This window comes from Bipolaris zeicola (genome assembly GCF_000523435.1).
Source record: "Bipolaris zeicola 26-R-13 unplaced genomic scaffold scaffold_105, whole genome shotgun sequence".
NCBI classification, from domain to species: domain Eukaryota; kingdom Fungi; phylum Ascomycota; class Dothideomycetes; order Pleosporales; family Pleosporaceae; genus Bipolaris; species Bipolaris zeicola.
Genome location: NW_006912154.1, coordinates 1 through 12,803, shown reverse-complemented (window position 1 = coordinate 12,803; position 12,803 = coordinate 1). Strand labels below are relative to the sequence as shown.

General features: G+C 49.2%; 5 protein-coding genes across 5 annotated transcripts; 2 read left to right on the top strand and 3 right to left on the bottom strand.

The window, feature by feature from the left end:
- Positions 1-55: 55 nt before the first annotated feature.
- Positions 56-563, top strand: COCCADRAFT_27311 (uncharacterized protein; the record flags this gene model as incomplete). Its single annotated transcript, XM_007715412.1, has 3 exons — positions 56-95; positions 127-329; positions 375-563. 3 exons carry the CDS (start codon positions 56-58, stop codon positions 561-563), a joined length of 432 nt encoding a protein of 143 aa, XP_007713602.1.
- A 1,738-nt stretch (positions 564-2,301) lies between these two features.
- On the bottom strand, positions 2,302-4,553 carry COCCADRAFT_27310 (uncharacterized protein; the record flags this gene model as incomplete). Its single annotated transcript, XM_007715411.1, has 6 exons — positions 2,302-2,549; positions 2,906-3,017; positions 3,109-3,143; positions 3,649-3,874; positions 3,939-3,996; positions 4,471-4,553. 6 exons carry the CDS (start codon positions 4,551-4,553, stop codon positions 2,302-2,304), a joined length of 762 nt encoding a protein of 253 aa, XP_007713601.1.
- A 1,496-nt stretch (positions 4,554-6,049) lies between these two features.
- COCCADRAFT_6116 (uncharacterized protein) lies at positions 6,050-7,038 on the top strand (the record flags this gene model as incomplete). The annotated part of the gene is made up of 4 exons (XM_007715404.1): positions 6,050-6,436; positions 6,470-6,659; positions 6,714-6,858; positions 6,918-7,038. The coding sequence occupies 4 exons, from the start codon at positions 6,050-6,052 to the stop codon at positions 7,036-7,038; spliced, it is 843 nt and encodes a 280-aa protein (XP_007713594.1).
- Positions 7,039-8,238: 1,200 nt separating this feature from the next.
- On the bottom strand, positions 8,239-9,267 carry COCCADRAFT_99627 (uncharacterized protein; the record flags this gene model as incomplete). Its single annotated transcript, XM_007715421.1, has 1 exon — positions 8,239-9,267. The coding sequence occupies one exon, from the start codon at positions 9,265-9,267 to the stop codon at positions 8,239-8,241; it is 1,029 nt and encodes a 342-aa protein (XP_007713611.1).
- A 1,202-nt stretch (positions 9,268-10,469) lies between these two features.
- Positions 10,470-12,577, bottom strand: COCCADRAFT_99629 (uncharacterized protein; the record flags this gene model as incomplete). The annotated part of the gene is made up of 4 exons (XM_007715420.1): positions 10,470-10,916; positions 10,965-11,812; positions 11,864-12,476; positions 12,548-12,577. 4 exons carry the CDS (start codon positions 12,575-12,577, stop codon positions 10,470-10,472), a joined length of 1,938 nt encoding a protein of 645 aa, XP_007713610.1.
- Positions 12,578-12,803: the final 226 nt, after the last annotated feature.

The following is a 12,803-nucleotide window of genomic DNA, read 5'->3' as shown; positions in this document are numbered from 1 at the left end:
GGTACATGGCCTCAGGGCAGCAGGGTAGCAGTACAATGCAATCCTCCGGCATAACATGACTGGCGAGACGGCGTCGCGTTCTGCCCGCCCTTTGTGTGTGTGTTGCTTTTTTTTCATGCACCCCAGATTCTCCCACCAGTGAAACCCGGGAATACGAAGGTGCCCCAAGATCTTGGGATGAGGGGCAAGCGTCAGTGTCAGCGTCGGATTTCGGATCAGTGGATGGTGCCCGTGCTACAGAACCACGCTGGCACTGGCGAGAGCCCTATGTGCCCTGTCTGCCAATCCTTTTGCATCATCATTCAATTGATTTGACTTTGATTTGGCTAGTAGGGTAATATTAACCGTCGCCATCGAGGCTGATGCAGTAACAGGAACGATTGGTGGGGTGGGCGCCGCGTACCGCAGCGGCTGTGCCATTGCAAAATAGCCGTAGTCCAATTGCTACGGCTCCACACCCTCACGGCTGGGAAACCAAGATCCTCCCCCCAGTCCCGCCGTCGAGGGTTAGGCGGGAGCCCAACCAGCGAATCGTGACCTGTTGCTACCGCCGCGTCGCATGAGCGGCTCGCGCGATCATGCATCATCGACTATTAATGCGGGGGCGAGTATTGACCTGGGGTAGGAGCTGTCGACAGCTGCAGTAGTAGCAGCTGGTGGTGGTGGTGATGATGATGGTGGGTGGGTGGGTGTGCATGCTGACTGACAGACACAAGACAGGTGTTGACGCCAGCTTGACAACGGACAGACATGGACATGAGATTGTTTGATGAACGGGAGTGGGTGGGGCAAAGAAGGCACTGGCACTGGCACTCACACTCTGGTCTGGTCTGGTCTGGTCTGGTCTGGCAGTTGCGACTCGACACAGCCCTAGCCTGCGTGCCTGCCCTGCTGATGAGGTGCATGGCCCAATATGGATGATGATGCAGGTGCTCTGAGCGTCCCTGGACTAAAACACACCGTCTTCTCCTCTCCTCTCTCTCTCTCTGTTGTCAAATTCGTTGGATGCCCTTGGTGACTCTTCGCCGGCCCCATCCCACGAGACCCCGATTGTCCTTTGTTTTTCCCGTTACAAGGCAAGTTAACCACTGCGGTTCCGACCGACTGACCCCCCGTCGCCCAAAGAGTCTAATGTAAGTTTCGGGATGTTGCAAGCCCGCCCGCATGGTGCACACAAGCATCCGTCTGTCCATCTTGGCGACCCTGTTCCCCCAACGCACCCCAACGCTTGTCGCCACCCCTCAACCCGTTTCATACAAATGAGGCGTAACGCGAATGTCAACAATCGGTGCGTCTGCGGCAGTACACGCCATGGTTCGCGGCGCTACTTTGACTGCTGCTGTTTGCACAGCTGGCTCTGGCTGGGAGCTAGCATCGTGCCGACATAGCGTGATATCTTTGGCTGTCCATCCCTGCTGCATAATCTGAGCGTGGCGAGCTCATCCAGTACCAAGGGTATCTACTAACCTTACCCCTGACATGCAATGAATTACGCAACGCTACAATATGGCAAGTACATTCCGAGGTTCACCACTACCGGTGTCGCTTCCTTTTCTCCATTCACACAAGTCACGCCCTAGCACAATTTCGCGGTTTATGCCCAGCCCAGACTAGTCCACGTCTCTCGCCAGCCACTCTCATGGCGTAGTGACAGCATGAAACATCCATCTATCAAATATGTTCGTCCGTATATACCCTGCCAAGAGGGTGCAAGGAGTTTCACGATCACCATAGACTAGATCGGATCGCCCTGCCCTGCCCACATCGGAATACCCTTGTTTCTGAATCCGATCTAGAATTCCGCAAACAGGACTTTACCGACTCTAGAAGCATACCTATCTACGAGTAGTAGGTCCCCAGGTCCCCGATCAGCCGAGACAATCTTCCCGAAGCCTGGGACTTGGTTGACCGAGAGAAGGTCTGCGTGACTCACGATGCCACGGCACATGACGGTTTTTTTCTTCCTCCTTGTCCTTTTTTGTTCTTCTCATCATTATCGTCATGATCTCCGTCTCTTTCTTGGGCGCTGACTGACAAAAAGGGAGAGTTTCAGGGCTCGCATTCGTATTTGCGAATGAATGTCACACAACACACCTACACCCACACACACATCTCAATACGAAGGGCACTAGCAAGCTGTAGAAATCCCCAGATCCGGGGTATTATCATGTCGGCTGCACTCAACCGGAGACTTGACGCTACTAAGAACAGCATCTCCACATCTTGTATACATACAATTAAGAATGCCTGTTCTTAGAGCAACTGCTATCAGCTGCGGACGAAGTCTACGCGCAACCTACCCTACTTTTGCTGCTCGGCGTCTTCCTTCATGCCGGCCTGGACCCACGCTCGACTCTTAGCAGCCTGCTCCGCTATCTTGGCCTTGTCCTTGAGCAACTCCCTCATGGTGTGAGGATCGGGGACGTGGCGGCCTTTCTCCACCCCCTCACGTGCTTCCATTCGGTCCAGCCAGGCCTGAACCGCAGGGAACCTGTCCAGGTCGACGCCTGCCCAGCCGGCAGCCGCTCCCCATCCATAGTGAGCAATGTCTAAAGTTTGGTTAGATGACAGGAGATGAGGAATTAGGTGAGAGGGACTGTGTGTGTGTGCCTTGGGAACGAGTAATGGATGTGAAAATAATCCCGGGATGGACGGGGAAGGGAATTGCCGGCTGATTGCATTTCGGTGGGCTGCGGGAGAGCCCCATCCGCCGCGTACATAAGGTTTTGCAACAAACCGGTTTCATTTTTTTCTTCCAACCACCATCGAATGATTGATGATGGGGAGACAGGAACAGCAAAACGGCTATGCGTTGGCAGAAGAGAAAGGAGGGGAGAATGCAGGGTGCGACCATGTTTGAATACATGGACTGGGTAAGCAACAGAAAAATTGACACGCTACTCACCGGCAATGGTGCACTTTGTGCCGCACAGGTATGGCCTGTTGTCAGAAGCGAGATGCTTGTCAAGGACAGAGTAGAGACGGCGTGTCTCGGTTTGGTACCTGCTCACACCATACTAAATCCATGGAGAAACACACAATCGTGTCAGCACTCTTTTCCTATTTTTATGCGTACGGCATGACGCAAAAGCCGCCTGTGTTGCTTACCTCGATATGCTCGGGAGCATAGCGCGTGAAATGATCTGTTCAAAGAGATTTCTGTCAGCCTTGATCCGTTCCTCTTTTTTTCTCTTGTTGCGCCTTTTTGCTCTTCTGCCCCTCTTGACAGCCCCTCCAAAACTCTTTTAGCAAATAATGTAGATCACAAGGCGGCTCGAGGATCTTTGCCTCTGTTTGGCAGTTTCCCCGCCCGCGCCGCTCCCCCCACATCCCGAGGCAAGATTGATTTGATTGATGAAGGGGTGGGTGGGCTGGGCTGGCTCCCGCCGTCACTCAATCAATCAATCCCAATCCGCCTGACGCGCAACCGCCGCGCACATCATGTTGCTCCAGGGATCGTTGAACAGAAAACAACGCTTTCCCCCCCTTTTTGCCAAGCCCTACTACTATCTTGCTTCAGGCCTGGTCGTTGGCACACACACCCCCTCTCTTACAAAGATCTTGATAATCACATGAAACCCAAACATCTCAACAACAACAACAACAAAAAAAAAGAGAGAGAGAGAAAGAAAGAAGGGAAAGACTTACTAGCCTGACCCTGCATAGGTCCTACACCAGCATTTTGGAAAAACAACCAATTGTTCATTTCGTACCACTCGCGCGTTCCCTTGGGGAAACTAATCTTGTACTCTGTGTCGTAGCGCTCGACGAGGTATTGCATGATGCTGCCGGATTCGAAGAGGTTGATGGGTTTGCCGTCGGTGAAGGTGTCGGTTAGTGCGGGGATGCGGCCATTGGGGTTGATGGCGAGGAACTGTTGTATGGTTGTTTGGTTGGAATGATATTTATTTATTTTTGGGTGGGGTGGGGGAACTTACCCAGTCTTCCTTTTGAGTGTTCTTGGATATTTCGATCTTGTGGACTTTGTAGGGGAGGCTGGGTGGAGGTTAGTTATGTTGATCTTTCCCCTTGAGTGGTATGTGATGTGGCCTTGAATATGGGTTGCGCTCTCTATCTTCAAGACTATGAAGATCATAGAACATATGTGTGATGATGATGATGCCATTTTCTGCACCTCGAGGTTGAGACTGAACGTAGGAAAAGGTGAAAAGGTGAAGGGATATTTTGAAAACGATATGTCGACATCGTGTAAGGATCAGAGCAGGTCGCAATTACATCTCACTACTCATCACGAGATTCTTGATACCTCGTTTCTGTTCTCGAGATGAAGTGACACGATGCCAACTGTCCTGTTCGTGAATGTATACAATCAAAGAGAGAGAGAGAGAGAGAGAGAGAAATGCTCATATGACAACAAAGGAAAATAGAACAGAACCGATTCAGATGACGCGAAATAACAAAAAGGCGAAGACTATTGAAACGTATTCGTAAAGCACAAAACATACTCACCCCAGCTCCTCCAAAGTAATGGAGATCTTGATGCCATTCGGCGTCTGCGTCGTATAAAGCGTTATATCAGATTGCTGCGACATATTTACGGTTGAGAAAAACCAAATGTGTAAGTTCCTGGATAGTCCTTGACAACAGTAAAAGAAAAAGTTCAGATGTCTCTTCTTTCTTAAACGTAGAGGGCACGTTTTTATGAGGATCAAGGGCGCGCTGTTTAATGCTGGCAAAGTGGGGTTCAATGAGGGGCAACACACGAGTTATGACGAATTTTTTGGCTAGGGAAACACCGCCGACACTAGGTGACTTTTTGAAAGGTATTCTGGTTACTCGGGGCCTAGAAGCTAGTAATAAGGCCGCTTTTGCGTGGATTGCGAGCTCGTTAGAGTACTACTAATGCGCGCGCGCTTTGAAAGGGAGCGGTGTAGTATGTTTACCTTACTGCATTGGTTTTAGATTGTATCGGTAGACTAATTGCGTGATCTATTTTATATGGGCATGATGGGCAGGAAGGGAGTACCAAATTTTTTATTTATTTCTCGATATCGGGTTAGGGCTAACGCCAGGCAGTTAACCTTTTGGGGAGCCGATGGTAGTAGGGATAGAATGCTAAGCATTCACATGTGACTAGTATAGGAAAGGAAAAATCTTCAGAAAAAAAAACCCATATAAAGATACAACAGTAGAGGTTAACTAGTTATCATCCATCCTTGAGCTTTACATTATTATTCCGATGGATTCACCTCATTATCTCGCCCAGGAGCACTGTTAGGGAAGCTCTAGTACTAGTCATCTTTTTGTTCAAGAACAGAGAACGAGCTTTCTATCATGAACGATTTCTTTCTCGTCACCAATCATAGTGGGAATACTCTACATAATATCAGGTTATCAGCATACGTTATCTCGGGACTCTTTGTGTTGTGATATAAGATTTGTTGTTTATATCTGCTATAGATCTGGCCTATGTAGACGGTAGCAGGGGTATATTTTCACAACCAAGGGTGCTCCTTAGCCAATTTTCATGCTTAAATACTTGATAATACCCTTTGCTAGTCTTTATATAGTGTAGTGAAGAATATAGAGCGTGTATTGTAATATACAAAGGCATATCAACCGATTGTTCTTGAAATGCTGCATCACCCTTGGTTGGGAAAAAATACCCCTGCTACCCTGTACTTTCCACGCTAATCTATATCCGAGAGGTACCGTTACATGGACAGTGACTTCTCCATATGTAGAGAACTGCACTTTCCACAGATTGGATGCGAGTCCATAGAGCGGTAACGGTAAACCAATTTGGTCAATTCAGTGTCAAGCATTATATACCTCTACAATACTTGATTTCGAAGCAGTAACTAACTGAAGAGTCAAGTGAGCAGTGGATTGGTAAGCGGAATGAGTTTTGAAGCTAGTCAATGATGTCCTGATCAAATCCGATACGGCATTCGGCTACTAGAAGACCCGGGCTAGTTACGGCTAGTAGGCTTGAAGATTTATATTAGGGCACAGCATGCACCTTAGTTAGAGGTTTTATCTAATTTCAGTCAGTCTAGTTCCCGTCTTGAACCTGCACATCCCGAAAATGTCAACTACTATCGCAATCGCTGGCATCAGCAGCACTCTTGCTCTTCTCATCGCGAAATTACTTCTCCAACAACCTGATGTCCACATTCGCGGCTCTTCACGTAACATAAACAAGATCCCGGATGATCTGAAATCCAATTCTCGCATTTCATTGGTACAGAGCGACCCATACGACACTGAGACGTTGCGCACCTTGGTGCGCGGTTGCAGTGTGGTAATATGCTGCTACTTCTCGAGCAATGAAGTCATGCTCGAGACACAGAAAAGTTTAATTGATCTTTGTGAAAAAGAGGGTATACCGCGTTACATCGCCAGTGACTACACTGCAGATTACCACAAGCTCGATCCGACCGACTTGGGGATTAAAAACTTTACAAACGATATTGTAGCATACTGAGGCACAAAACCTTCTGTCAAGGGTGTGCATATCCTGGTTGGTCATCTCATCGAGACATTTCTTGACATTTTCGAAGTCTGGTACCCGGAAGCGAACGAGCTTAGGTATTGGGGAACTGGTAATGAGAAATGGGACCTCACCTCGTATTGGACAGCAGCAGAATATGTTGCTGCTGTGGCTCTTGACCCGAATGCATCTGGCTTCTTCAAATGTAGCACCCCTCCCCACTGGTGCGTTGACTCATAATACTTACAATTGCAATTAGTTCGAGGAGATCATAAAAGTATAGTGGAAATCGCCAATGACGTGGAATTAGTGACCGGCTGCAAGCAAGTCCTCAAATCCAAAGGACCTTTGACCGTCCTTGAGAAGCGGTTGGATGGCGCTGGTAACATAGAGCAAACCCTCTCGTAAGTTGTAACACCACCGCCCACCTAAAGTTCAAGTTAATAAAGCGACTATTATACAGTGCTAGTCAATACTTCACATTAACTGGAAAGATTTCCTTTGGTGACAATATAGATAACGCCAAATACCCCTCCGTGAAGCCAGAAGCATTTTCGGACGTACTGCGACGACGTTTAAAGTAAGCATGGATTTGGAGACGACATAAATCAAAATAATGAGACGTCCAGCAATTGGTGCTAACAAGGCTGTTGTGTTCTTTATTCATGGACTGGGAATTTGAAAGTCAAGAAGATGAAGACGAAAGAGAAGATGAAGAATGAAGGATATAACGTTCCTATCTAGAAACATTTATTATTTGGGCTTTGGATCACGATACGTAATATGGTACTAGATTCAAGAAAATTAAAAAATAAAGGCATTGGCACACTATAGTAAAAAAAAGATTCTTACCTAAATAGCGCCGTGATAATACCATGCCTTCTATAGTAGTATTATAGACAATACACTTTACAAGTCTTAAATTTCCATATGTATGGATTAAAAATATCAGTATACAAATCAATTAATCCAGGCGCTTATTTCTGCGTATCCATCATGCCCACATCAATATATAGGGAGCAGGTTACATACCAAACCACATTTCGTCATTTTAGACTTGAACCCAGAGCACTTTGTTCAAACCTTAGGTTATTGATGAGACTCCCTTTCTTCAACTAATCCACCCCACCTAACGTACCAGTCCAGCAACTTCCATACCGACCCACCTACCGAGGACGACACGAGATTTTATAGGTAGAAGAAAACGCTGTCATAATACCAAAAAGAAGCTTCGATTGTTATCACGGCACAGTCTCAATAGCTGCATTTCCGTCCTATCCCTAGCTCATCTTCTCAATCATACCTGAATACACACAAATACTGCATAAACTTCAAATCATTTTTTTTTAAGTTACAGACTCTCCAAGATATCAAGTAACAACCCCATGTCATATGGTTTATGACATAATTGTTCGGCAGGTCATGGTTGAACATTTATATTAAAAAAAAAGGCAAAGAGTAGGAATTTGCAAAAGATAAGAAAAAAAAAGACAAGAAGAAAAAAGGGTTGTTCGCGCGTACTTGAACCTTTTCTTACACAAGGCGAGGAAGCCGATTTAAATAGGTGAGCACAAAAGAAAAGAAAAGAAAAGAAGACAAGGAAGAAAGACCTTGTCGTCCAAAAAACCTTGCAAAAACTGGTGCAGAATCTCTTTTCTCTTTCGAGCTCTCTCACACCAATCATCATACCCATTAAAAAGAAAAAAAAAGAACATATTACATTCATCTAAACTAACCGCATTCTCTAAAAAAAACTCCCCCACTCTAGCACACAAAAAACTACATTACTCCTTCCCTACCTCATCCAACTTGCCCATCATAGCCTGCACCTCCTTGACAAGCGCCTTCCTCTTAACCCTCGCATCGGGATCACCCTCGGTATCCACGCCATCGAGCTTGAAAATGATTTGCGTGAGGATGGTTTCGCTCAGCTTCTTGTATTCAAACGTCTTTTTTGCCTTGTCTTCGGGCGGGTTCGACATGAACTGTATGCACAGTGGGACTAGCTCAGTATGAAATTTGCTGGCGACGGCGTCGAGCTTGCCCATAGGGGTCTGAGGTTGAGCGGGCTTGGAGGTGTTTTGGGGCGGCGCAGAGGTAGGGCGGGGTGCGGCGTTGATGTGGGAAGGGATGGGGAGGTATTCCGCGCCAGCTCCGGCGGTGGTGTAGCCAGGTGTCGAAGTTCCGGATGCGTTACCCGAGGAGACACCTTTCTTCTTGCTCTTTCTGCCGCCGCGCTTGCGAGACTTCTTTTTGCCGGATGTATTTACGCCGGAGTCGTCATCATCGTCATCGTCCTCTTCGCCCTCGCTCCAGGCGCGTGGTGGTACCTCTTCTGAGGCAGCCCCATGACCGCCGATAGGTGCCTCGCCTACTGTGACTAGAATCTCACTACCACTGCCATCGCCACGTAGCCCTTCCTCCCGTCCAGTCCGCTCATCATACTTCAAATTCCTGCCCTTATAGAACATGCGTATTTTTCGGTAGTCATCGACGCCCAACTTCTTCGCCGCGGCCTGTCGTACCGTACCGATCTTGAGGTCTCCATCACGTATGCTGTGCGCTGGGAAATGTGTAGGATAGTGGGTTCGGCCATGCTTGAAGATGAGCACATCTGTTTCTCGCTCAGGGTTCTTGTCATCCCAGTCTACAATTTCAGGTGTTGATGCCTGTCCATTCCGACGCAAGTCTTCGTTTGTGATGTACGAGAAATCGGAGTCGTTTACGACGCCAGCGTTGGGCGAGTTACCAGGGCGGCCAAATGGCGAAAAGCGCCCTCCCCAGCTGCCGCCAGCGCGTGAGAACCAAGACATGCCCACAATAATGGAGGCCAGTGCAATAGCAACTGTGACAAGGTAGGTCGGATCGTCAAAGCGAGGGTTCGTGACGATCTCGGTGATATCGCTCAGACCACGATTCTGCAGGAAGCGGATAGCCTTTGATAGCGCGTCTGTAGACTGATGCTCGGTATTGTCTGAAGAAGCTGCGTTGTCGCCTAGTAAAGAGCTGCTGTTGAAGAAATTGAAGGACTTCTTCAATTCGTCGACTAGGGTGTTCAGCGACGCCACGGTGGTCGAGTGAGGCGCCCTGCTAGTTAGCAAGGCGTAATGTGTCCGCGCGTACTCAAATGACGTAGTAAGTAGTTGGGAAAGTCCTTGTGTGTGCAGTGGGGGCTTCTATGAGCGGTCGAACCGCTCGTCTGCGTCGATCGGCCAAACGTATTAGCGAAGTGACGTCGCACTAGGAAAAGGTCCGACTAGGCTGCGCACGAGACCTGGCATACGGCTTAGTCAACACCACCAGCAATTCTACACGTGATGTGGAACGACGTCAACAAAAGAAAGCAGAGCCATTGCAATTGGATACATTTGATATAAACACGCATTTTCAATTCAGTATATGTTACATAAGCTAAGCTTGAACACCGAGACAGATTTCGCTGTATGCAATGCCCATCGGACACATGAGATGCTATAAACCGAAGAACAGATCTGGACTGCTCATATCCTACGCAAAAGCACCGATTATTACGCCCAGCCCCAGTGACACGTAAAAAGACGCCCATTTCGTGAAATTAGGAAAGTGTCATAAGTCGTATTGATGGGTTGCATCGACATGCAGAACGCCAAGAAGCAGCAAAGTTGGAAAGGCAAATAAGTGGCGTCCAAGAGAGTTCATGGTTAGACCTTGCTCCGCTTGGGTGTGGCTAGGAAATCCAGCCTCGATTTGCTGATAGTAGTAGATCGGCTTCCTGGGGTCTGACGTGGCAGCTTGTTGGTGCGGGCGGGAGTCTTTGGAGTCGGTCCAGAAGTATGCTTGACTTTCTTGGATGAGCGCGTCTCCTCCTCCTCGACAGGACCATCGTTTTCCTTATCAGAGTTCTCTTGCAGAGTTTCTAGCTTGCGCTTGCTGCCCTCGGCACGCGATGGAGTGTCACTGTTGCGGACCATGCGGACCGTACCGGCTGATGCAGGGCCTGGAAGAATATCAGCAAAAGTGATACAATTAACTCAGATCAATCATACGTACCAAAGTTGACAGCCTTCCCAGACTCAAATGAAAAAGAGCGTGGGTGGTTGGGGGCCTCGCCACCGAATACGAGACGTCGTGATGGCGAGCCTTTCAAGGTTTCGGTTTCTTGGGACCGCTCCAGATTGTTGATGACAGAGCTCAAGTTGGGATATATCACGGCACCGGTGGGGACCTCACTGCCTGCGCCAAACTTCATTGGCGACGGCGACTTGCCCAATTCTTCGTGCGAAGCTCGCTCCAGAGTACTACTAGAGAAATTGACGTGCTTCTTCACAGGAGCCGTGGCTGGAACTGCGGTTAGGGCATTGTCCAAGTTCGAAGACACAGGGGGAGACAAGTGTGTGCCTGCTGCGATCTTGCTGGGGTCATTCGAGTACTTGCGGTTGGGAGTACGAAGGATGGAGCGAACAAGCTGAAGGTTGTGACTTGCCTATACAATGTCAGTAAGATTCTGATGATATTCAGCATGGCTACATACCTTGCGCAGACCCTCTCTTGCACCATCCCTCACAGCCCGTATCTGACTAAGCTTACTGGATGGAGATGATGCCTGATCTGTAGATGCTGACTTTGCTATTTTGACTGTAGAAGGTGGTTTGCCAAAGGTCGAAATCATCGAGGTGGTCTTCAGGGTCTTGACGCTTTGAGAACGGGCGGCCGACGACCTTGTGGGCGTCATCAGACGGGCGGCCAGACGGGGAAGCGCAGTTTGAGACGTGATCCTGCGCGCTGGAGTTGCAATCGCAGGCGTAGAATCTTCAGGGTTCTTCTCGTGAGATTCGGGACGGGTAGTCGCAGCATCGTCAGACTCGGTCCGCTTGACACGCTTTGATGTTGGGTTACGACTGCTTTCGCCATCTCGTGAGGCGGGACGGCCGTCGCGGTTTGGGGGCGCCATGCGACGCGCAGGCTCAGAACGTGGCACGCTGGGTCCGGCAAGATCCGACTTGGACAGTGTGCGTTTCAATGGCGTTGGCGGAACGTTGCTTCCAGAACCTGTCATGGCCGACTTGGACTGCGTGCGTTTCAAACTACTATTGGGAGTTGCGCTCGATTCTGCAATATCAATCTTGGACTGTGTGCGCTTGAGTCTGTTTGTCTCAGGCTTCGCAAGGTCAGGCTTTGAAGGCGATTTCTTAAGCGGCTGGCCAATAACAGGCTTGAAGCGAGATGGATCGGCACGGAATGCAGAAGGGTGGTTGGCGATCGAGTCCATATTCTTGAACTGCTTCATATGCACATCGCTGAAGCGGGCCAATTTGCCCTTGGCTTCTGCCTTTTTGCGTTGGGGTGACACATCGGCTTTGGAAGACCACTCGCTAGTACCTGTCAAGTGGTTAGAATGAAAGGTATGCACAAATCTATATTATCACATACCAAACAAGGCACGACTACCGGCACCAGGAGTACCTGTGATACCGGCACTCTTCAAGATGTTGCGCGAGCTTGGGCTCAATCCGGCTTCGTCTGGTTTGGGGCCCTCGAGCACGGGAGACTTGAACCGAAAGCGGAAATCCGGCGAAGACTCGATGTTTGAGGTCAAGCCTGTAGTGGTGGGTACAGGAGTTTTGGAAGGAGTAGCCTGGCCTGCGGCCAGACCAGCTGCTTTTGGTGGTGCAGTGTGCGCGCCCAGCGACTGGAACCCTAGCCAACGCGCCTCATCCAAAACCTTGGCCGTGCTTGCATGATGATGCGCCGGGTGCATTTCCTGACCTGCAGGCTTGATAGTGGTACGGTCCTTGGGCGTGTGAATCTCTGTAGCTGCAACGGGCAGCTTGGTTGAGCTATTCTTATGGGGCGTAGGGGTAGCCATAGCTGGTACTTGCGGCGGCTGCGATGTAGGCTGGACGCCCTCAGAGGGCTTTGACTGCGACGGGGTCTTTGTGCATGGTTCTGGGAGCTCAGGGAGATCTGGAAGTCCTAGGTCTGCAGGGGACGCGTTGTGCCGGCTGTCGTTGGGCTTTGTTGAGCCATCAGGCGTGGCCTCGCGCTATGGAAGGAGAACAGGTCAGCAGATGTAAACAAACAGCCTAGGGGCAACATCAGGATAGAGATGCATACCTTCAAAAGACGAGCAGAGCGACGCGCCATGTTGCGCCGAGTGTTCAAGCAATTGCGAAGCTTGAATGAACAAGGGAGTTGAGGGTGGAGAACAAAGATGGTCTGTGGGTGGGGAGAGACGGGATATCCGTGCCAAGGCTTAGCTTATTAAGCTAAGTCAGCTGCGCTGACACTCGCCGCAGGCGAGTGCCGACGCTCAATACGATATTACCATCAATACGATATTTTTTTGCAACTCCATTACTTTAATCCTCAC